The following is a 22505-nucleotide window of genomic DNA, read 5'->3' on the forward strand; positions in this document are numbered from 1 at the left end:
CCCAGCTTATTCAGCTCTATACCTCATCTGTGAGCCTTTCCCAGGTACCAGACACTGTGGCGGGGCAGGGCAGGGGGCAGGGGGGAGATGGGACAGAGCCTAAATGCAAAGAGATACAAAGTTTATTCTTGCTTTGGGAGCTTCTAAGGGCCAAAGGCCTAGTGTCTTGAAGACGCTTTAAGGGAGTTTTCAAGATTATTTTGACTCTCTCCAGTTCTCACCCTACATCCTGATTGTAGAGCCCAACCCCTGTGCGAGATGGGACACTATTGCAAGTTGCGTGTACCTTAAAGCTTGGGACTTGCTCTCTTCTCCAACATCACCAAGTCCTGTGCTCTGCTAAGTTAGACTGAGTCCCTCCAGCCTAGGAAGACCCAGAACTGGGTTTGGGGTGGGTTTTCTCAGTGCAGACCATACGCCAGGCATAGAACTACCTGTTGTGAAAGGGGTAGAGCCAGAACCCAGCCCCTTCCTTGTTCTAAGTAGTCTCTTGATACATTTGGGGTTAAGATCCCAGCTTTGTCACTTTCTGGCTGAATGGCCTTGGGAAAATTACAAAACCTCTTGGTATCAGTCTCCTCATTTGTGAATGAGCTACATCCAAGGTTGCTATGAGGAGGAAATGAGATTATACATGAGAAACACTTAACACAGTGCTTGATACCTGGTAAACGCTCATAGATGCTGGTTATTCACTTCGGTTGTTGCCTGATTGCCACAGGGGCATCTATGTTTTGGGTGCAGGGATGATTTTCTGCTGGGGCCCATTTCCTGAATCCCAGACAATCTCCCTACCACAGGTCATCAAGAGAAGGAACATTCTAGGCAAATGTGTACAGTATTCCCCTGCAGGGGCTTTGACCCACCAGCCTCTTGTTGGGGTCTGCTGGTGACGAGGGGCTACAAGAACATTTTTCACTCCACTGCAGGCAGGACTAAGAGCTGAAATCGTGTTTGCCAAAGTATAGAGCACGCACCACCATGCAGAATGGTCCTGGGTAGTTCAAAGGGTGATTTTGGGTTGTGCACGGATTTTAAATTACATTCTTTTCAGTTCACTTTATTTTCTTCTGAGTGCCTCGAAGAGAATGTTTCTGTTTGGTGCTAGCATGGCCATTAACATCTTTCTAACACTTGACTTTTTAATGAAGAGAGAGGACCAAGCTTCAGGTTCTGAGCTTTGGCAAATAGCAGTTTCTAAGTCGCTGTTTTGCTTTTATTTTCTATATATTTTTACAGATTTCTTTCATTTATGACAATATAAAGTCTTTTTATTTTTAAATTTTGAGATATTATAAGACAAATATAGAGAAACCACACACAATTGATGTTTTAATAATGAGTTATTACAAGGTTAAGTTCCTCATACCACCATCCAGGTCGAGAAAGAACTTTGGCAGCCACTCTAGAAGCTTCTCTGCGTCCCAATCTCAATCTCCCCCCAAATGGTAGCTTGACTTCCTTGCCTGTCTCTATAGTTTTATCACTTAAGTTTTATCATCCCTTGATAAGATAGTTTACTCTTTCCCATTTGTAGAAATTTGATTTGTCTTTTAATAGGGTGATTTCCCTCTCCATTCCTTCCATCCCTTTCTTTTATCTGCTAAAGATCCTGGGCTGTTTGACCCACAGCATTTTCACAGGCTGGATTTTGCTGAGTGCATAGTCATGGGGCCCCTCCACATGTTTCCTCTGTCCTCTGTGTTTTCTGCAAATTGGTAGCTGGACCTAGAGGTTCGGTCAGACCCAGGTTTGATCCCTTTGGCAAGACCATAGGTGGCTGTGTGTGTTTTTTCATCCAAATTCACATAATGTCCGGTTGTCTCTCTTTTTGTAAAGTGTTGGCAACCAGTGATGCTCTGTGCCTAGGTCCATGAATTCATTAAGGATTGTGAGATGGTGATATCCTAATTCTGTCATTCCTTTTTCTTTATTAGTTGGAATTCTTTTATAAAGAGAGACTTCCCTCATCTGTTGCTTGGTCCCCTGGTGATACAGTTCATATAGGAAAGGCAGGATAGATGCATGACACTTTTTTTGTTATTTGACAGTTTTCATGAACTGGCTCACTGTTATGCCCCAAAGGTGGCAAAAGTTTGCTTTTAAAATAAAATTTTTGAGTAAAAGAATAGAGTCCTTGTAAAGAAAAATATTAAGTGAGCAATAATTCACATTATATGGGACTTGGCAAAGATCGGGAAGGGCATACATCTTACAAGTCCAAATCCCTAGTGTTACCTTGGGGAGTTAAGGCCTAAAGGTATTCAAGTAGTGGCAGAAATGGGATTAGACTAGACTCTTAGACCTCTAGACTCTCTCATTCTCACATCGTCTCTTTTTTTCCATTGTTGGTCCCCAAACTGACTCGTGGACATCACCAGATAAAGTGCAGTCTCCGTGGTAAACAGACTGAGTGGTAAACAAGAAGGAGATCTTGTTCTCAAGGAAGAGGCTGGACTCTTCCCCCCAAACAATCTGGGTCTATGATTACTGGCTATGTGACCTCCAGGAAGTCACTTAACAGATCTGCATATTGGTTTCATCATCTTTAAAGTGACATAAGAAGTGAGAATTAGAAGAGCAGCAGTTTTCAATTTCAGCTGGATGTGTTGAGATTGGGGGAAATTGGTCATTTGTGACTAATATTCATTAAGTACAGTATCTTGATTTGTAATTTACTGTTTTAAACACAATAGAGTAGAGTGGATTTGAGGCTCTTCTTTTAACATTGAGCCTTGTATTTCATTATGCTTTCTGGAATTGGAGAGTAGGGTCTGGGTGTGCATGGAAATTGTGCAGCACCCTGGGTCCCCTCCAGGAGTTGTCACCTGCCAAGGAAGAGAGATTAAGAACTGAGAGAACGTAAAACACGAGAGTTGAGTGGATTCGAGTCTTGTGTGGGGATGGAGGCCTCCTATTGAAGACCGACCCACGGTCTCCCACTCCAGCAAGGCCAGGGATGGAACAGGTTGCTTTCTTGTTGGTGAGGATCAGATGAAATCGTTAACTCATGTTGAGGGGCTGTATTGTTTGGGGGGAAAATGTAACTTTAAATAGCAGAGTTACGCTTGGCTTGGGGAGATACAGTCACTGCCAGCTGAGCTCGAGGCCCTTGGGGGCTGAGCGGGGTTGGCTGAGGGGAGAGCAGAGACCCTCCCATCTCACGGCCACTCAGCAGTAGATGCTCTTTGAGTGAAAGGCCCCCACTGAAAACTTTTTTCATTTACTTTTTCTTTTGGCTAAGCACATATATTTTAATTTTACATAAATTTATTTCAAAGACCTAATAATGCCTACTATACGTGAGGCACAGGACCAGCCATCATAAGCCACGTCCGTGACAGCCCTTGCATGGGTCCCGACATCATCCCAATGTCACAGACGGGCACTGAGGCCATACAGCTAGTACGTTTCAGGGCCAGGACTTGAACCCAGGCAGCCTGGCTCCGAGGGGCTTTACCCTTAATCACTGCACTATGAGGTCTTTTGAGTGTACGTTACCCGATTTCCACTCTACCTGACACGCGTGGGGCAGAACCGCCAGCAGCCAGCCTGTCTCCAGGCTCCAGCAGGGGCCCGACCATCCCTCACCTGGTGCTCCCTCCTTCAGCTTTCCCACCCCTGGAGTGGATCTGACTTTCTGTCTGAGCATCTGCCATCCTGTGGGCCTTTGAAAACTCTGTTTCGTTCCAGCCTCACAAAACATCTTGGGTGGAAGGGATTATCTGACCCCCCACTTTGCAGGTGAATGGATTGAGGAACTGGGATGTTGGGTAGTTTTCCCTGGACACAGCACAGGGTCACAGGCCCACTGAACCCAGAGCCCAAGCTTTTACTAGTAGATTATGTTGAGTTGCTATCAAAATGGCCTCAACAGGGATGATCAAAACCACAAAAAGCAGCAGCCTTAGTGTGTCAGCCTGTGTCAGGCACTGTGCTCAGTGCTCTACAGGTAGCCTCTCATTTTATCCTCCTGACACTTCGACTGGGTGGGCCCTGTGACTACCCGCAATGTATAGATAAGGGCGCTGATATTCAGAGAAGTTCAGTAACTTGAGCAATGCCACACACAGTGAGGGGGGGTGGCACTGGCATTTGTTCTGTAAGACTCTAGAACCCCAAACCCCGAAGCCTTGCTATCCTGCCTCTGCCTTACCTCCAGATTCCTTTTTCTAGTTTAGAAATTATCTTCATTGTCATGATCACATCTAATCTTAACAAGAACACCACAAGCACGTATTACTGTCCACACTTCTGTAAAGGAAACCAACCCTCAGAAATTTGAAATGCCTCAGGTTACACTGTCGGTAAGTGGCAGGTGTCCTAATGCCCCTTCAGGTGTTCTTTTCACTATGAAAGAGTCACCTACTTACCGCACAAGGATATTGCAATGATCGGAAAGATTTCGTGGTGGGAGTGATTTTCAGATTTAGGGAGCCCTGCCTATAGGTGAAACAAACCACTGTTAACCTGGCTCAGGTGAGCAGGAAGGCCCATGAAGGTGGTCATCATCTCACGCTCACCTTCTGGAGTTGCATATCCCCTGACCCCCAGATTGGTGCTCCAGAGGTGGAGGCGTCCTGGCTGGAACAGGCAGTATCCCTAAAGCCAACATCCCTGAAAGTCAGATCATTACTGCCAGTCTACAGGGGGTACTAAGGCTTATTGATTCTGTCAACAAATATTTATTTGTTGACGTAAATGTGTCAGGACCCAGCTGCATCCCTGTGAGGGTACATCAGTGAACAAAAGAGATAAAGTCCCCTGTTCCTTGGGAATTTACATTCGAATGGAGGAGACAGATAATAAACAATAATAATAAAAAATAAAGGGGGAAGAGATGGATGGATGAAGACAGAGATGCTATTTTTGATTGGATGATCAAGGAAGGTCTTCTGATAAGGATGACATTTGAGCAGAGACCAGAGCAAATGAGGGAGTGAGGCACATGGATGTCTAGGGGCAAAGTGTTCTAGACAGCAGGGGGAGTGAGTATAAATGCCCAAGGCAGGGACATGCTCGGCATATTTGAGGAGCAGCAAGGAGGCCAGTGTAGCCTGAGTGGAGTGTCATTTTGTATTTTGTGACCCAGAATTCTTTTATGAACCAGCTACCTTTAAAAAATGACAAATTTATTATAACATGCTGCAAATTTGATATGTTTTTTTTGCTAGAGACTTAGAATTTGGAAGGTAAAAGATCCTTGATAAAACGGAAAAATCTTGAAGGTGGTCAGAATAGATAAAAAGGAAAAAGACACCCTACCAATATACAAAACAATTTTTGTCATTCTTAAAACGATACAAATTTAATTTCTAAAAACTTGTTTAGAAAAGCAAAGTTACATCCGAAGTATTCTTAGACAACTGGATTTTAAAGATCCTTGAAAAGCATGCATGGCGCAATGCTAACAGAAAATGTAAGATATTACATTCTATTTAAAAGATTATTCTAAATGTGTTAAAATTGAATCTGGGGCTTCCCTGGTGGCGCAGTGGTTGAGAATCTGCCTGCCAATGCAGGGGACACGGGTTCGAGCCCTGGTCTGGGAAGATCCCACATGCCGCGGAGCAACTAGGCCCGTGAGCCACAACTACTGAGCCTGCGCGTCTGGAGCCTGTGCTCCGCAACAAGAGAGGCCGCGATAGTGAGAGGCCCGCGCACCGCGATGAAGAGCGGCCCCCACTTGCCACAACTAGAGAAAGCCCTCGCACAGAAACGAAGACCCAACACAGCCATAAAATAAAAATAAATAAATAAAAATAAATTAAAAAAAAAAAATTGAATCTGCACACGGAAAAGAATCAGAGACACAGATAAATCGAAACTTTGATTTGATTTAGCGAGGGGCCAGTAGGTAATTGTCTTCATTTTGAATTTATATTATTTCAGGAGAGTCGATAATAAAACACTTTAAAAGTGTTCAGTGTGCCACAAGACGGCAAAAGTTAATACTCAAATACACAGATACAAAAGCCATCAGAAGGGGGTTGAATTTTTAGAGAATTGCTCATTAGAGGAACTGATCTTTGGAGAATGGGGTTTAGGCCAGTTGTTCTAGAAGCACAAAGGGATAAGCACCAGCTTCTCAGTCAGATAAATCTGGGTCTACGATTACTGGCTGTGTGACCTCCAGGAAGTGACTTAACAGATCTGCATACTGGTTTCATCATCTTTAAAGTGACATAAGAAGTGAGGATTAGAAGAGGTGGTGTACAAAGTGCAGAACAAACAAAAAGGGAGGCCACCCGCATTATTTGAGCTGGGCTGGAGGGGCACCTGGCTGGAGGGGCACAAAAGGATTATGTTTCCTCCAGCCCTTTTGCAGTTTTTCCCGGGTACAATTGTCAGCCCAGCACATTCATGCAGTTTCCCAACCGCCAGTGGGCCCAGGCAGTTAAGTCTCCTTAGCAAAACATCTATTTTAAATGTTTTCTTTTCAATTGAACATATGCACTTCTTTTTTTTTTTTTTTTAAATAGAATTAGATTTTATGAGTCATTGAAGGACAGGAATTACTTCCTCCCCAAATTTGCTGTTGTAGCCCAGCAAGAACTCAGTTGCAAGGCATGCTGGGAGGGGCGTCAACCCAGAATGCAAAAAGGGACAGGGAGGGGGATGAGGATGATTCCGCTTGTAGAGCTGGCCCCTGACGACACGTCCATTGAGCACCGAGAGTGTCCAAGGGGTCCTGGTAACTCGGGGTCAACTCTGGGTTGGCAGCAGTATCCAAGGATATAGTTTAATGTAAGGGCGTTGCTGTAGGAAACTCTTGGCCGTAGTCTCAGTTGGCCATGGTTGAGTTGCAGGAAACAGAATACCTCTTCCAAACTAGCTGATGTTAAAAAAAAAAAAAAAGAATTATTGGAAGAAAAACAACCCAAAGGCAAGGATGTACCTGAGCGTCATGAAGATCTAGAAACTGTAACTTCAAAGCTTTCTAGACTAGATCTCTGTTTCTTTTTCCTTGCTTTCTTTGTTTTTCCCCTGTTCATGGTAACATGGCTTCCCTAGTCCCTTGCAGTTTGCCTATCCACCAAATTCCCCGAATTCCAATTCATACACAGGAAAGAGAATCTGATTGATTCGGCATAGGTCAGTTGTTTTATTCCTAACCCAATCACCTAGTAATTGGCTACTAATTCAGCAGGAACCTTTAAGAAGGGGTTGTATCTACAGGGACGGAATAATTGGTGCTCTTGTCAGGTGGGAGACGCCATCTTGAATCCAAGGAGACCAACGGGGTTGGAGCAGGACATAGCCTGTTGCTAGCTAGCAGTGCAAACATGGTATTGAATGCATCCAAGGAGAGGAAGCTGGAGAGAGCTTGATAGGTGTCTGGGCCTCAGGCAACTAAAGCCATCCAAGAATCTTGAGTGCAGGAAAGGACCCAGGAATGCAACCCAGGCATATAGAGCTGGGGTGGAGAGGAATAGACACAGCCTGGTTCTCTCTGCCCTCTTGATGGTGGCCTTTGCATATTCATTCAATAATCAAAGGTCTATAGAATTCCAAGGAAGAAGAGAGATGGCCCTAGCCCTTGAGAACTTTGCTCTCTATGTGGAAGGGCAAAGCTTAGAAAGCAGAAAATACAGTTAGAGGAGCATCAAGTTGCTTGATTCTGATAGTGATTCTTAGGCTATAGAATACAGAGGAAAGAAGGTGTCCACACGCTCACTTGAGTGAGCCTCTGTGAGTTTGCATGGACTCCATGCATTATCTGTTACATCTTTGCAAACCCATATGGAAGAGAAGCTATTCCTGCCCCTTTAGGAAGGCAGGGGAAGTTTAAGTAACTGATGCAAGGTCTCAGAGTAAGTAAGCAGGATAACCGGCCCTAGAACCCAGTACTAGTTCATGCCACAGCTAAGGCTCTTAACTGCACAGCTTCTTGATAGAAACAGATGGATCTTTGCAGTAAGAGGAACAGTTTACAGACAGGATTGATCCACTGACCAGCTTGGAGAATCACTAAAGATCATTAAATAGATTAACACTTATGCAACTCACCTTAGAGCAGGGTACGCGCTTAGAGTTGCCCACATTGTTGATTTTCTCTGTCCATGGTATCTTATTAAAAGTGGCAAGTGTCCTCCTGGCAGTCACATGGGCATTGTGTCACATCCCACTTTCAGCTGTCTTGGAGGAACAGTGATTATCTCTTTAAATGCCCTGCCCTATTCAGGGCCTCCCCTGGTGAATTCTGCACATGCAATCCAGCCATCGTTTTAAATCAGACTATCCTCATATTCACACTCCAAATTTGAAAAATTCTATCCAACCATTTTGCACGCTGTGGTGACAGACAGATATTTAATTTTATTTATTTACTGATTGAACATGAGCGGTTACGGAGAAAGGAAATTTATAATTAACTGAAGTCGTTTCACGCTTCGGAGACAAGGGCAGTGTGTAAATGAAGAATAACCGCAATAACGATAATAATTTGGAAGAAACACTTTGAAAGTTGAGCAGACTGGCTAGTTTGAAGAGAAAGATGGTGAGCTTGCCTTTCGGAGCTTTTAATTGGAGTTGACAGTGGAACACCCACGTAGAAACGTCCTGTAGCCAGCTGGAGCTGACTGGAGCTCAGGAGAAAGGGAGAGGATAGAAATTGAAGTCGAGATTCATCAGCCTAGAGCAATGAGAGTTGATGTTTTGAGCTGTGACAAGTCCTCTTTGGAAAACAGAGCAGGTAGCAGGAGCCAAGCTGGACTTGGGGTCCATACTCAATACATACTTTCCGATGTCCATGTAGGAGAGGCCAGCAAGTAGGTCCTGATCCAAACCCACTGCACGTGACTATGAGAAAGATCTGTGAAGCCTTGGAATAATTTTATAGGAAGCGTGGGGAACAAAGTCAGATTTCAGGGCACTATGGGGGGAATAATTTTGTCAGAATTGGAGGTAGTGGGTGAGCTGAAGTCCCCAGAGCTCACTCTTTGTACCTCTCGTGAAATTTCTCTGAACACATCCTACTTTAGATGATGGCTTTAGTTAGTTGTATATTAACCATGATTCTGAATTCCTATGGAATTAACCAAGATTCTGAATTTTCTGACGGCAAGACCTGTACCTTATCATTTTTGCCCTTTTAACACCTAATACCATGAATTGCAAACATAAATGCTCAATAAAAGTTCTAAAATTCACTTCTCTGCTCAAGATGGGCTCTAGATTGCCATTGGCAGTGTTTTCCAAATTTTGATGTTCCTTGTGTTGGAGTGGGAGGTGAAGTACATGGGCAAATTGCATTTATTTTAAAAATAAGTCATTTAAGGGATTGATGTACCAAAGCCAGACTGGTGATAGCATGGAGTCAATAGACTCCAGAGAGGCATTTATTTTTTTACAGAGACAATCTCCATTTATGACTTTGGTATGAAGTTTTAAAATTTTTAAATAACTGTGTTTAAGTAAAAAAAAAAAAAAAATAAGGTAAGTTAATAAAAAACATTTTTAAATAAGTAAATTTTAGTAGATGATTTAGAACAACATGGTAAAGATCTTAACGTAAGTGAGATGACTGATGTTTGGGTGGGTGGCCTTATGCAGTTCATCATAATCTGATCCCATGTCTTGCTCACATCTCCTCTTTTGTAACTCCATGCATTCTACTCTCCCTCCTCAGCAATAATAGCCATCAAATCAGGGGCTTCAGGTGCTAGTTATATTTTTAATAATATGCATTAAAATAAACACAAAACTCTAAAGGTAAAAACATAGCCCACCTAAAATTATCTCCCACCTCATTTTGGGAAACATTGACATTTGGAAGTTTATCTGGTCTCCCCACTTGCCTGGGGGAATCCTTAACGTCGGGCACCACGGATCATTCACAGTAGCATCTCTGGCAGTAGAAGAGCCTGGCAAAGAGTGGGCATCATTAAGTGTTTGCTCGGAAAATGAAAGGACAGCAAGATGCCAACCATAACGTTTAATAGCTGAAGCACTGGTGTGCCAACGCCACACTCAGTACAGTTCGAAGATGACAGATCTCAGGGTTGCCCCGAATACAGTGAGTGGTAGAAACAGACCACAGAACATGGCATTACCCACCATGGAGCTCTCTCCCTGATGTTGGGATTCTGACTAATGAGTCTGGGGGGGGGGGCAAGTTGAGTTCTTCCAAGCAGAAAGCAAGCAACTGAAATCTCTCCCTCACTTACTTCTCTCTCTATGGCCGATGCCATCTGCTAGTTTTAAAAATAATTTTTAAAAGCAAGTGTTTTGGTTCTCTTCAACGTGCAGCAAAGACAGATGCTATTTTTAGGCTTGTTTTCTATCAGAAAACCCCCAAAGAACCAGGGGCAGGGTGTCGGCAGTTCTGGCTGACTGTCTCCACTCTGCCACTAACTTGTAAGTGCCCTTTTTGCAAACCTCATATGCCTTGGAGTGGAGGGTTCTGCCTCTCATTAGAGATGTTGAGAGGGTGAAGTAGAGTCGGGCTGAGAAAGTCCTTCGACATTTCAAAAATAATTGATTAACCTGTACCCGTCCCTTGTGGTCTGCCAGCTTTTTTTGACGTCCCTTCTCTTTTCCCCTGGACCGGAAGCTCCCAGAAGGGAGGACACACCCACACATCCATACAATGTCTGGGTCAGAACCTTACACGGGAAGCTGCATGATACGAGGTTACAAGTGTAGACTCTGAAACCAACCTGCCCGGGGTTCAAATCCTGCCAGGGGGAAAAGGTAATGTTTGTCATGTTGGGTTGTTTAGAGAGATAAATGAGACAAAATATGCAAAGCGTTCAGCTGAGTCACATAGTGCTCGCCAGGTGGTAGCTTCATTTCGTTGTTTTTATTCTAATTATTATACACACAGTACACATTTGATAAATGCACACATGACTGTTATATGTAAGATAAAGTTCCGTGCACTATAAGGAAGGCTTTTTTTCAGTGGTGGATTAAACCTTTGTTGTGTGGCCGCCATCATTGTTAGAACACTTTACATACGTCATCTTGGTACTTACTCTATGGGCAGGTGGGTCGTGTCCACTTTACAGGTGGAGAGAAAGCTGGAGATTCGAGAGGTTAAGTAACAGCTGTTGCACAGCTACTAAGTAGTGGAAAGAGACTTCAAATCCTATATTGATTTCATAGGGACCCTTTGCCCTACACATCACTTCTCTGCTACCCCCCTCCTGGTCTTAACAGCCCCGTACAATAGCTTGGCGACTTTTGACAGCAAACCCCCTTTTACACAGCGACCCAGCCACCCCAATATATAAGTAAAACAGAAACACATATTTCACAACACGACCAGTCCCGGAAGCCACACACTGTCATTTTTACAATATCCTATTGGTTACACAAGTCAGTCCGGTTCTCAGAGGGAAGGGACTACACCAGGATGTGAACACCGGGCAGTGGAAATCACAGGGGACATGGTGGAGGCTGGCTCCCACAGCTTACCTACTACCTGTATATGATTCGCTTAATAGTCTCCACTGTTTATTAAAATAAGATTTACTAAACAATGATAGCCACTAAGTCACGAGATTAATGTGCTAATTATATTTTCCAGTACCGACCAGTATAAAGTTAGCGTTATTAATTTAAGAAAACAATTCACATACTGCCTGTGGTCACTTGGCGTACTTCCAGTGGCACAAATACTCCGCTTGGGGAAACAGTGCACCCAACCTGTCATAGAGTCCTGGTGGTTTTGAACATAAATCCCAGCTATTACCTGCTCTCCGTTTGGAACCCAAGAAACTGTAAGAGGCTGACTTTGCTCTTCGCTGTCTTCTCCCAGGACCGCCTGTATTTTGTGATGGAGTATGTGAATGGTGGCGACCTCATGTACCACATCCAACAAGTGGGCCGGTTCAAGGAACCTCACGCTGTGTAAGTGAGAACTGGTGCTGTGCTTTTCCCTTGGGATAAATGGGTGGGTTGTTAGTTCTTTTGGGTTCTTAGTCGAATAGGGGTTTTAAACATCTTGAGCTTTTTCTTTAAACGTCTTGGGCTTCTGAGAAATACATGGCCGGGGCAAAGGGTGTTCTGCTGAGGTAGGATACTTCTTTCTTTCTTGACACCAGCTAAGAACTTGAAGCTTGAAAGCCACAGCTATTTCTTTATCTCTACGTTTCTTGGGGCCGCGCTCCGTGGCATGTGGGATCTTAGTTCCCTGACCAGGGATCGAACCCACACCCCTTGAATTGGAAGCACGGAGTCTTAACCAGTGGACTTCCAGGGAAGTCCCTATCTCTAAGTTTTGCCCCTGGCTCATAGAGAAAGCCCTATAGCTTCCTTGGGGAATGTCATTGTAGGTTTTGTGTATTCCTTTGCTGATATTTATTGAGAGCTTACTATGTGCCAGGCCCAGAGAGTTTTTAGAGACTTGTTTAAGGTCACAGAGCTAGTGTGAGGCAGATCCAGAATTCTGACCCAAATCTTCTTTGCTCACGTTCTCTGTCTGACACCACTCTCCCTCTTAGATGCCCTCGTTCCAGGGAGATGAAGGCTCAAGCTGCATAGTGACTACGCTCTGTGGCTCTTGGGGTGGAGAGACTGACTCTGGGTCTTTGGAAATCTGTTTCCCCTGCTGAGTTCATTCTGTCCCCTTCAGTCCACAAGGCAGCTGGTCTGTTCTTTTTAGAACACAAATTTCATCCTGTTTCTCCCGGCTGTTGGAGAATAGGAGCACAGCAAGTCATAGCATCAGCAGCGCTAACCTCTCCTAGGGAGTTTGCCAGGCTCTCATTGTCCCGCTAGAAAGCTCTGGAGGCTCATCTAGGGCCCCATCCCATCATTGCAGAGGCTTGCTGGCTCCTGTTCAGCTCAGCCTTGCCCCCCTCCTCCCACCTGCCCAGGTCATGAGCACTAATTCTGGTAGGGTTTGCATTCTCGTGCCTCCAGGTCGTGCCATTTGTTTATCTTGGCACAGTCCTAATGGGTTGGCTCTTCTTTTACTTCTGACATCTAAGTGACCACTGACCTTCACTCCATTATCACACAAGACACATTGTCAGGACATTTTACAGAGTTCCCCAAAGGCCCGCCCAACCTTTGTAACGGGGCTTTCTGGTTCTCTCAAAAATCTGTTTCTTTCCGGGCCTTCATGAAGAGCTTACGCTTTAGCCAGATGCTGTTTCCAATACTGGCTGTGCCGTTCATTAGCTGTATAACTTGGTCAAGTTATTTCATGTCACTAAGCCTCAGTTTCCTCATTTGAGGAACAGGGAAGTAGTAGTATCACCTACCTTATAGGATTGTTATTTAGATTTAATCAGATGCTAACCTGAAATGATGCAAGGTTGATGGTGAGCCTTCAGCAGATGTTAGCCGTTGTCATGCTGTAGTCTGAAATGATCATTCTCCAGCCAGTTCATCATATCCCGTGGCCTCCTCCCCACTAAGCAGTTGCTGAACCTCTGCCCACCCCATTTTGTCCTTAGCCTCATAGCTCTCTAAACCCTGTTCATCCGTCCAGACTCTCATACTTCGTTTTATGAGATGTATGGTTGACCATCCATGGTGGAACATTAATGCTCTATGCCCAGTTCAATATTGTATTGAATTCTGAGAGTTGCCAAGCATATGGTGTCCTTGAATTTCTCCATTGCTTTTTTTTTTTTTAATTTCAGATTTTATGCTGCAGAAATTGCCATCGGTCTGTTCTTCTTACAGAGCAAGGGCATCATTTACCGGTAAGTGAACACTGCTGTACTTTCCATCTCCTTGGCTTCTCAGCTCCTCCCTTCCCTGCCTCTTTCTTTAACTGCTTTTAAAATTAGAAACCACGGTGGGGGAGGAATCCTCCAGTGCTAACTTGGGCATGTGCTCTGCCAGGCAGCATTGCCCACTGCCCTGGCAAAGTTTGGGCAGCTCTATACGATGACAGATCTTCCTCCAGTGATGGTTCAGAGCCTCGAATGTGAGACCATTTGCTCAGAGGAGGAGGCTCACCCCTGGGGACCCAGCCCTTCTTTCTCTCACCCGTGGACCCCACATTTGGGGAGCAAGCAAAGAATCGTGGCTGGCAGAATGTGCTGGATCATATTATTAGGAAACAAATTTCTTTCTTTCTTTTTTTCTTTCCTTTTTTCTTTTTTTTTTTTTTTTTTTTTGCTATGTAACTACAATTTGGAAATGGATCTCTGAGTAGCTTGCCCTGAAAGACAGGATTAAGCTCAGGACTTGGCATTTGCCCGTTTTTGCAGGAGCAAGTGTATGATCATAGCCGGATGAGTCATCCCATTTTATATCTCATGCAAGCAGACTATGGAGCCTGGGGCTGCTATTTGTCAGTGAGTCCAGGGGGTACAGTTCTCCTTACACTACACGGATGCAAATGGCATTACAGTGCAGGCTTGCGTTGGTTTGTTATGCAAGGGAGGCTGGTGCGTGGCACGGGGCTTCCAAAGGGCACTTGGCATGGGCGAGGGTCTATTTAAAAGATCCTGAAGAGTCATCAAAGTCCATTTCATTCATTCATTCATTTGACAAACATTTATTGAAAGCCTACCATGTGCTGGCCTCTAGGCTAGATGGTGGGGATACAGCGTGAAGAAAACAGACAAAGCCCCACCTTTGTAGAACTCATATTCCAGTGGTGGAAGACAGATACCTAAATCATACTAATACAGTCTGTCGAGTAGTGAGAGGTACTATGGAGGAAAGTCAAGCAGGGGAGGGGGCTGGTGTGGGCTGGGTGGTGGTGGGTTGCCTGTCATTCTGTACAGAGCATGAGATTAGGGTCTGAAGAGTTAGGGAAGACCCTCAGAGGCCTGGTCTTCCTAAAGCAATTGAAGGATATGGAACTAAAAGGCATAAAGAGATTAGCCCTGGTGATCTCAAGGCAGAAACTGGAAGTGAGGCTATGGGCCCTGGTGGGATGGAGGGATGGAAGGTGAGGGCCTTGCAAGAAGCCTGCAGAGTCCTGGGGCTTTTTTTTCACTCCATGAAGTAGCAAATCCGGAATGCATAGAGTCCCCACTCTGCCTGTGTGCTCCTGAATGGAGGAATGAAGGTCAGGAAGCCAAGTGGCTTTACGTGGCACAGTGTGATCTCAGTGAAGAAATAGAAACAGAGAGAGTAACCATAATAATTTAAGCTGTAAATTGTGTGGTCATTCAGCCCACGCTCGTCCTCAGTGAATATGTGTCACCACGTATGCATGAGACAGGACCTGTGAAGCCTCTAATTCCCCCAGTTTCTCCTTTGACTGTCATGGTGGGAGCATCTTGTGCTGAATGTAATTCTGGTGTTGAAAGGTACACATTATCTTCCATACGACATGACCCCTAAATTCAAGCCTGTGACTTCAGCTGGTGCTTAACCAAAACACCAGGGATCATGGGTAATTGTTCACTCTACATGGTTTTCACCTTATGTGCTGACATTTGAACCTAACTCCTATACAAGATGGGCCTCCACCAGAATAGAACCAAGGCACTCAAGCATTGCTGAGAAGATCAAACAGGGGACTGTAAGTTTATTGGAAGAAAATCCAGTCCCAGTGGAGGAAACAGGAGATGAAATGATTAGAGTCCTTGCCAACAGGGTTGGGATTGAAGGCAAGGTTTCCAGTCTAGCAGGGAGCTGGATTGGGATCTGGGGTCCATTTGGTCCAAGTCATAAAATGCAAAGATTAGCATTCTAGGTGCTAGACCGTGCCTAAATGCAAAGCTTTTTCTGCTAACGACACGTTCTCTCTCTCTTCCTCCATTATTTATACATTTAGGGCATATTTATCACTTTTTTAAGCCACTCAACATCTGAACCCCTTTCATTTGTGAGTAGGAATGGAGTCCATATCCTCCTCTAAAGATTTAACGTGCCAGATACTTTCACAGCCTCCCTGTAGGAAGAGCAGACACGCAACTCAGGCTCTGATGCTCATCACACTCACTGAAGACCTTGAATCAGAAGTTAGTGACCAAGAAAACAGAGACTGTAGAATCGAGAGGGGCCATAGTCAATCAGCTATGTCTGGTTGCCAGAGGCGTGAGGGGAAGCGGTTCTTAGGAACAGCATCCAGAGCCCAGTGTTAGGGCTTCATGGAACAAGGGGTGATGTCTGTGCCCAGTGGTGACATCAGTGGCATCTTCGCTGGGGCATCTCTGTGCTGCAATTAGGCATTGTTCCTGGCTGTGTAGCCTCCAAATCTGGTTCTTCCGCCTTTTTGGAGATTCTCTGAGCTCCCCAATTCCCTTTTAAAGAATTCCTTTTTCGGTTGAAATAGTCAGAGTTGGTTTTTGTTGCTCACAATCAGGAACTTCAGTGGAGACAGTATTTGCAATTGATAATCAAGTGAAAACTGTAAAAAAAATTTACATGACAGAAGATATATGGTTTTTTAATTTCATAGAGATTGGTTTCAGGTTGGTAAAGTCTTTAAATGTTATAAATCCCCCTCTTCTTCATTTGGATCTCTAGTTATTTGGACAGTTCTTAAGTAAAGAGGATGAGGAATCATGCTAGACTTGCCCTCTCTGAGGACCATGGCTGGAGATGTTGGTTGGGGGGAGGACAAACGACCCTTCCAAACTTAGTGTCTGATTTGTAGATTGCCGTCTCTGGAATGTGTGTTGATTTTGCCCTTGATGGATTTGTGAACATGAAACATCTGGCCAGCCCCCTTTAGAAGCAGAAATGAGGATTTATTACATTAAACAAAAGAATGGAGTGGGCTATCAAAACACTATTATGTTACAGTGAATATGACCAGGGCGTGCTCCTGCCCCATGACCTGCTGGCTCTTAGCACCTGAAGCTCCTTTTCTGTAATAGACGAAGATGTCCTCACTTCCAGAGTTGCCCCAGCTGCCTCTTTGGGGGCATGTGGTCAAGCTGAGGGGAATGTCATGGATCTCTGTCAATCAAATCACATGCAGACCTGGTATGTTTAGGTGAAACAAGTTTCTGCAAAGTCAGCTTTTCTAAGTTCCAAGCTGGCCTTCAGAGACCTCTCTGGCTTGTAGAGAAGCATGAAGGCTGGATGTGGGTAGCACCACGGACAGCACCAGAGATCGTGGAATGTTGCTGTTGGTAAACACTGGGGTGCAAGTGAGCTTCCCCTTGGATGAAGAGACCTCACAGACACAGATAGTAGATGCCAGGATATATTTTCAGGTTGTATTCGTTTAGTTGAAGATGATGACAGCCACTCCATTCAAACTAACTTACATTAAAGGAGGCCTTTTCTGGCTGACATAACTGAAAAGTCCAGGAGGCAGATCTCACTTCAGGCCTGGATGGATCCAGTGGCTCAAATGATGTTATGAGCATTTATTCTCTTTATCTAGGTTCTGCTTTATCTATACTAGCTTTCTTCCCTCCATCTGTGACCCCTGGCACTTCTAGACTTACTGTCTACCACCTGAGCAATCCCAATGTAAAAAGAGCTCATCTCTTTCCTGATGGTATCAGCGACAATGCCAGGGCTGATGTTGATGTTCAGAGGCTTTGAGTAGCTCATAGTGGGTCACGTGGCCATTCCTGAACCAGTCACTGTGACCAGCAGCATTTCCACTGGCCAGGACAGGGCCACATGACCACTCCTGGAACCAGAAGTTAAGGGCAGCATCACCAACCATGAGAATCAGGGAAGGTGGTTCTTGAGAATCGGGCAAGATGGTTCTTCAAAGGAATATTAGGATGCTTGAGAATGGCTTGAGAATCAGGGAAGGTGGTTCTTCAAAGGAATAGTAGGATGCTCTCACCCCAGGATGCTAGAATAGGCAGAAGCCACAGATGTCCACCACCCAGGGAAGATGATTTAAAGGAGAGATCTGAACTGAACAGTAGATCCCTTTACCTCTGAAAAAGTTGGATTTCTAATGGGATTGAGGAAGTCTGGCCCATAGATCGTCCCTACTCATTGATGCTGAAACACCAAGTGATGACATTGGAGTCAATGTTTAGGGAGGAGGAAAGTGTGATGATATTGGAGTCTTCGGATACACTGGGAGTGTGCAAGGGTCCCCAAACATCAAACTCTCTTCATCAACACGGATGAAATAAAAGAATGGGAGTATAGCCCGTGCCATTTAGGACATCACTCCATGGAGGTGACACCCTCCTGACACTCTGTTACAGTAACCTCCTTCAGTTCCTGCCCATCTCATTCTTTTTATTTCCTTGGTACCATCCATCAGAAGCTATAATAAGCATGCTTATAGATTTGAATACTTGGTAATTGTCTTTTCCCCTCTACTAGAATTTAATCCGAACAAGAGCAGGATGCTTGTTTATCTTGTTCATAGTATATACCTCACTCAAAGCATAGTGCCTGTCACATAGTAGGTGTGCAACACATATTTTTTGGTTGAAAGAATCAGTAGAAACTCCTGGGTTCATGGCCTAGGAACTGGCTTAGGAGAGCTTGGGGCACTTGGTGTTAAATAAGATGCTCTCAATCCGTTTTTTTCTCCGTGATCTTCAGAGATTTTTTAAAAACAAAAATTTTGTGTAAAACATATCTTCCTACGAAATGTAAGCGGTCCTGAAGTTGCAGAGGTCAACTCTGGAGATGCTCCTGGATACAGGAAGCATCTGTGGATGCTCTGCCCTTTATTTAGCTGTCTGTGGATCACTCTACTCAGAACTGCTGTCTCACTGTGTCCTTCTGAGACGCTTGGCACAGTTGGCTCTGTAGGAAAAGCGAAGCACAGGGGTTTGTACACCCTTGTATCTCCCTGCCAGATTATAAGCTGTTGGAGGGCAAGAGCTGGGTCGTACCCATGGCTGTGCCCCCAACACCCCTGCTGTAGTGTCTGGCGCATAATGAGTGGCTGTTGGTTGACTTGAAATAAATAGCATTTAATTAAATCTCTAAATCTTCTGTCTGCACAGAGACCTGAAACTTGACAATGTGATGCTGGATTCTGAGGGTCACATCAAGATCGCTGATTTCGGCATGTGTAAGGAAAACATCTGGGACGGAGTGACAACCAAGACCTTCTGTGGCACTCCAGACTACATCGCCCCTGAGGTGAGCTGATGCCAACCCCTAAGGTGTGTCTGTGTTGTGTTGATGTACTGATGTCTCCCTGGGGCCCTAGGTGGCCACATAGGAGCTGGGAAAGGTTCAGGGGGTACCTGACAAGCAAACCTCAGGCTGGTCCTTCTCCTGTCCTCTAAATTATTCCTTTGCGATCACACATGAAAATTAGCTTAGCACACATCCAGAAGTTCAGGCCCAAAATACATCAACGTTTGGGAGAAAATTTAAATAAAACTCAAAAGAACCATCCACCACACATCAGTAAAATTCTTCATCAAGCTGCTATGGCTCATGGCCATAGGATACCTCCTAATTATGACACTGAAACATTTGTTCAGGGGAGGGAGGGAGGAAGGGGGAGGGGGGAAGGGATTGATTGATCCTCTGGACTGACTTATGACACAGGATCTGTGTACTAATAGGTATGCAGTAGTTGTGCTAAATCCTAAAAGACTCAGACTTTTTCTTCCTATGATTAAGATATAAATGAAAGTGTGAAGATTTATTTTAGTGCCTCCCCGTTCCTTCCCAAAGGAAACGGTCAGTTGCAGAATGGATTTCCCCAGTGTGTCATGGTACAAAAATTTGTGCCAGATGATAGCCTTCCTTTTTCTCTGAATTGGTGCTCAGAAAGGTGGCATTCTGCAATCTGTTACTGGATTTTTTTGGAAAGGAACTGAGAGCTTGGCATAGAGTCTTGGAAATGGACATTCTAGAATTCCTCTTTTCTTGACTGTTAAGGCTTCATATGTAACAATGGTGACGGGAGGCCCCATGTCACTAAGTAGCTTGGCACTAAATTTAAAACCTGCATACTCTGTTACCAAAGCTGTTCCTCTTCTACGAATCTAGTTTGCAACACACACACACACACACACACACACACACTCCATAAGTGGAAAGATATGTGTTCGAAGTCCTTTCTTCATTGCAGCACTATTTTTAATAATGAAAAATAGGGACTTCCCTGGCGGTCCAGTGGTTAAGACTTTGTCTTCCAACGCAGGGGGTGCAGGTTCGATCCCTGGTCGGGGAGCGAAGATCCCACACACCTCGCTGCCAAAAAAAAAAAAAGAAAACAAAAAACAAAACTGAAACATAAAACAAGTAATATTGTAACAAATTCAGTAAAGACTTTAAAAGTCGTCCACATCAAAAAAATCTTAACAAAAAAATAATGAAAAACGGAAGGCAACCTCAAAGACGATCAATAAAGGAACAGTGCTACATTTCATATTAAGAAATATTGTTCAGGGCTTCCCTGGTGGCGCAGTGGTTGAGAATCTGCCTGCCAATGCAGGGGACACGGGTTCGAGCCCTGGTCTGGGAAGATCCCACATGCCGCGGAGCAACTGGGCCCGTGAGCCACAATTACTGAGCCTGCGCGTCTGGAGCTTGTGCTCTGCAACTAGAGAGGCCGCGATAGTGAGAGGCCCGTGCACCGCGATGAAGAGTGGCCCCCGCTTGCCACAACTAGAGAAAGCCCTCGCACAGAAACGAAGACCCAACACAGCCAAAAATAAAAATAAAAATAAAAATATATAATTAAAAAAAAAAGAAATATTGTTCAGCCCTTACAAAGATCAGAGCACACCTGTCTGCACTACCTTGAACAATGTTTGTTGGTTCAGGGATGGGCAATAGACTGAATGATTTATAGTACAGAATACTATTCGGCATCTGTATATGCAGATATGGAAATATCATTGAGAGAAAAAACGCAAGTTACAGAATGATAAATACAATATGACACCATTTCTGGAAAATAGCACTAATACACAGAACACTGCTATATGTTTCTTATGAGTATGTAGATATGCATGCAAAAGTATAGAAAATCTGGACGATTACAGACTGATTTTACAACATTGGTTACCTCTGAGGATAAGGCCATCGTAAAGGGGAATTTAGCTTAATCTGTGTACTGTTTAAATTTTTCACAAGGTAAATGTATTTGTGTATTACTTGAGGAATTGGAAAGTAATCCTTTAAGCACTTAATCCTTTATTAGGACCCAATGGAGTTATCCGCATGTGACATACATTGCTTTATTATCATTTTGCTGATTAGGACATCAGACACAATTCCTTGATCTGCCATGAGTTCAATGATCTCTGGTTCACAAGTCCTGCTGCCAAAAAGTAAACAGTCACCTGGGGAGCTTTTAAAGTGGGGATGTCCAGGCGTCACCATAGATGCATGGAATCAGAATCCCTGCAGGGTGGGCCTCCACATCTGTGGTGTTCAAAAGTTCCCGGGTGCTCATGATGCCGGCAAGCACGAGCCCCGACCTGTGTTACTGGGAAAGCTGCATCCTCCTCCAGCTCACAGCCCGCTGGTGAGAGGAGTAAACTCAGGGCAGGTTTCCCCCTGCTTTGCCATTAACTAACCCCATCGCCTCTGGCTACTTCTTTCACCTCCGCAGGCTCTATTTCCCTTTGTAAAAGGATTAACTTGTTAGGTTGTCATGAGGATCGAAGGAGACATAAAGTACTTTAAAAGTGTGAAAACACTTGCAATAGGTGTTCTCCCAGAAAGCTTTCTCTTCATCCCTTGAGGTCAGTTCTCCTCAGAGGACAGTTCTGATTTCAGGGCGGAAGCCGAGGTGGGAGATGGAATTGGATAAACGGACAGTTACTTTATAGCCAAGGTTGCTCAGACACATGTGTTGAGTAAAACAAACCATGACCGAATTAGAGAACTTTTGAGTCATAGCTGACATTCCGAGGGCATAATAAGTGAGAGGCACATATTTCTCTTTCATCCTCACAAAAGCCTATGACAGAGATATTATTATAAACTTCATTTGGTAGATGAGGAAACTGAGACTTAGAGAAGTTAAGTAACTTCCCCCAGGGTCACACGCTGGGAAACAGCAGTCAGGATTCCAAGTCTGGATTGTCTGGCCCTCAATCCTCAGCCCTTAACCTTTGCTGTATCACCTTCTAATCCCTTTGATACAGTTAGTTTTACACCCCTACATCCTGATGGATGGTCACACAGCTGTTCTAGACTTTGCCATGCTCTGGCAATTTGGTAATAAATAGCAAAACCTTTAAAACTATATGTACCATTTGATCCACCAGTTCTACTCCTAGGAATTTATCTTAAGGAAAAAAAAATTGAACAAATGTCCAGATATCTAATTATGTGGAAGAAACCTAATCAGTTGGGTATTGATGAAATAGATTTTGGTATATCCATCCAATGGAACATTATGCGGAGGTAAAAGCTGATTATGTTGATGTGCAGATATTAGCATGGAAATTCTAAATGAATAAAATACTTTATTAAAATTCCACGTTAAAGTATTTATGTAAAGCACATACCTACACACAGAGCTTAATATATATTAATAGAAAAAAACTTAGAAGGAAATAGACCAAATATCAATCATAATTTCTCTCTTGATAAAGGATTATGGGTGATTTTAATTGCATTCTCTTAGCTTATCTATATTTTTAAATAAATAGTAAAATAGTAATAAATGCTATTACATTTTTTAACTTAAAAGTTTTTTTAATTTTGGCAAAAAAGCACATTAC

The 22505-nt window shown here is 44.0% G+C and overlaps 1 protein-coding gene across 2 annotated transcripts in view; it reads left to right on the forward strand.

The window, feature by feature from the left end:
* PRKCB (protein kinase C beta) overlaps positions 1-22505 on the forward strand; it is a 310014-nt gene that overhangs the window by 255360 nt on the left and 32149 nt on the right. For both annotated transcript variants that reach the window (XM_061209992.1, XM_061209991.1), the window contains exons 11-13: positions 11765-11856; positions 13599-13661; positions 18810-18948. In XM_061209992.1, coding sequence (XP_061065975.1) covers positions 11765-11856; positions 13599-13661; positions 18810-18948 — 294 coding nt within the window. The remainder of the gene's footprint in view (positions 1-11764; positions 11857-13598; positions 13662-18809; positions 18949-22505) is intronic.

The sequence above is a fragment of the Eubalaena glacialis genome, chromosome 13 (genome assembly GCF_028564815.1).
Source record: "Eubalaena glacialis isolate mEubGla1 chromosome 13, mEubGla1.1.hap2.+ XY, whole genome shotgun sequence".
In the NCBI taxonomy this organism is placed as follows: domain Eukaryota; kingdom Metazoa; phylum Chordata; class Mammalia; order Artiodactyla; family Balaenidae; genus Eubalaena; species Eubalaena glacialis.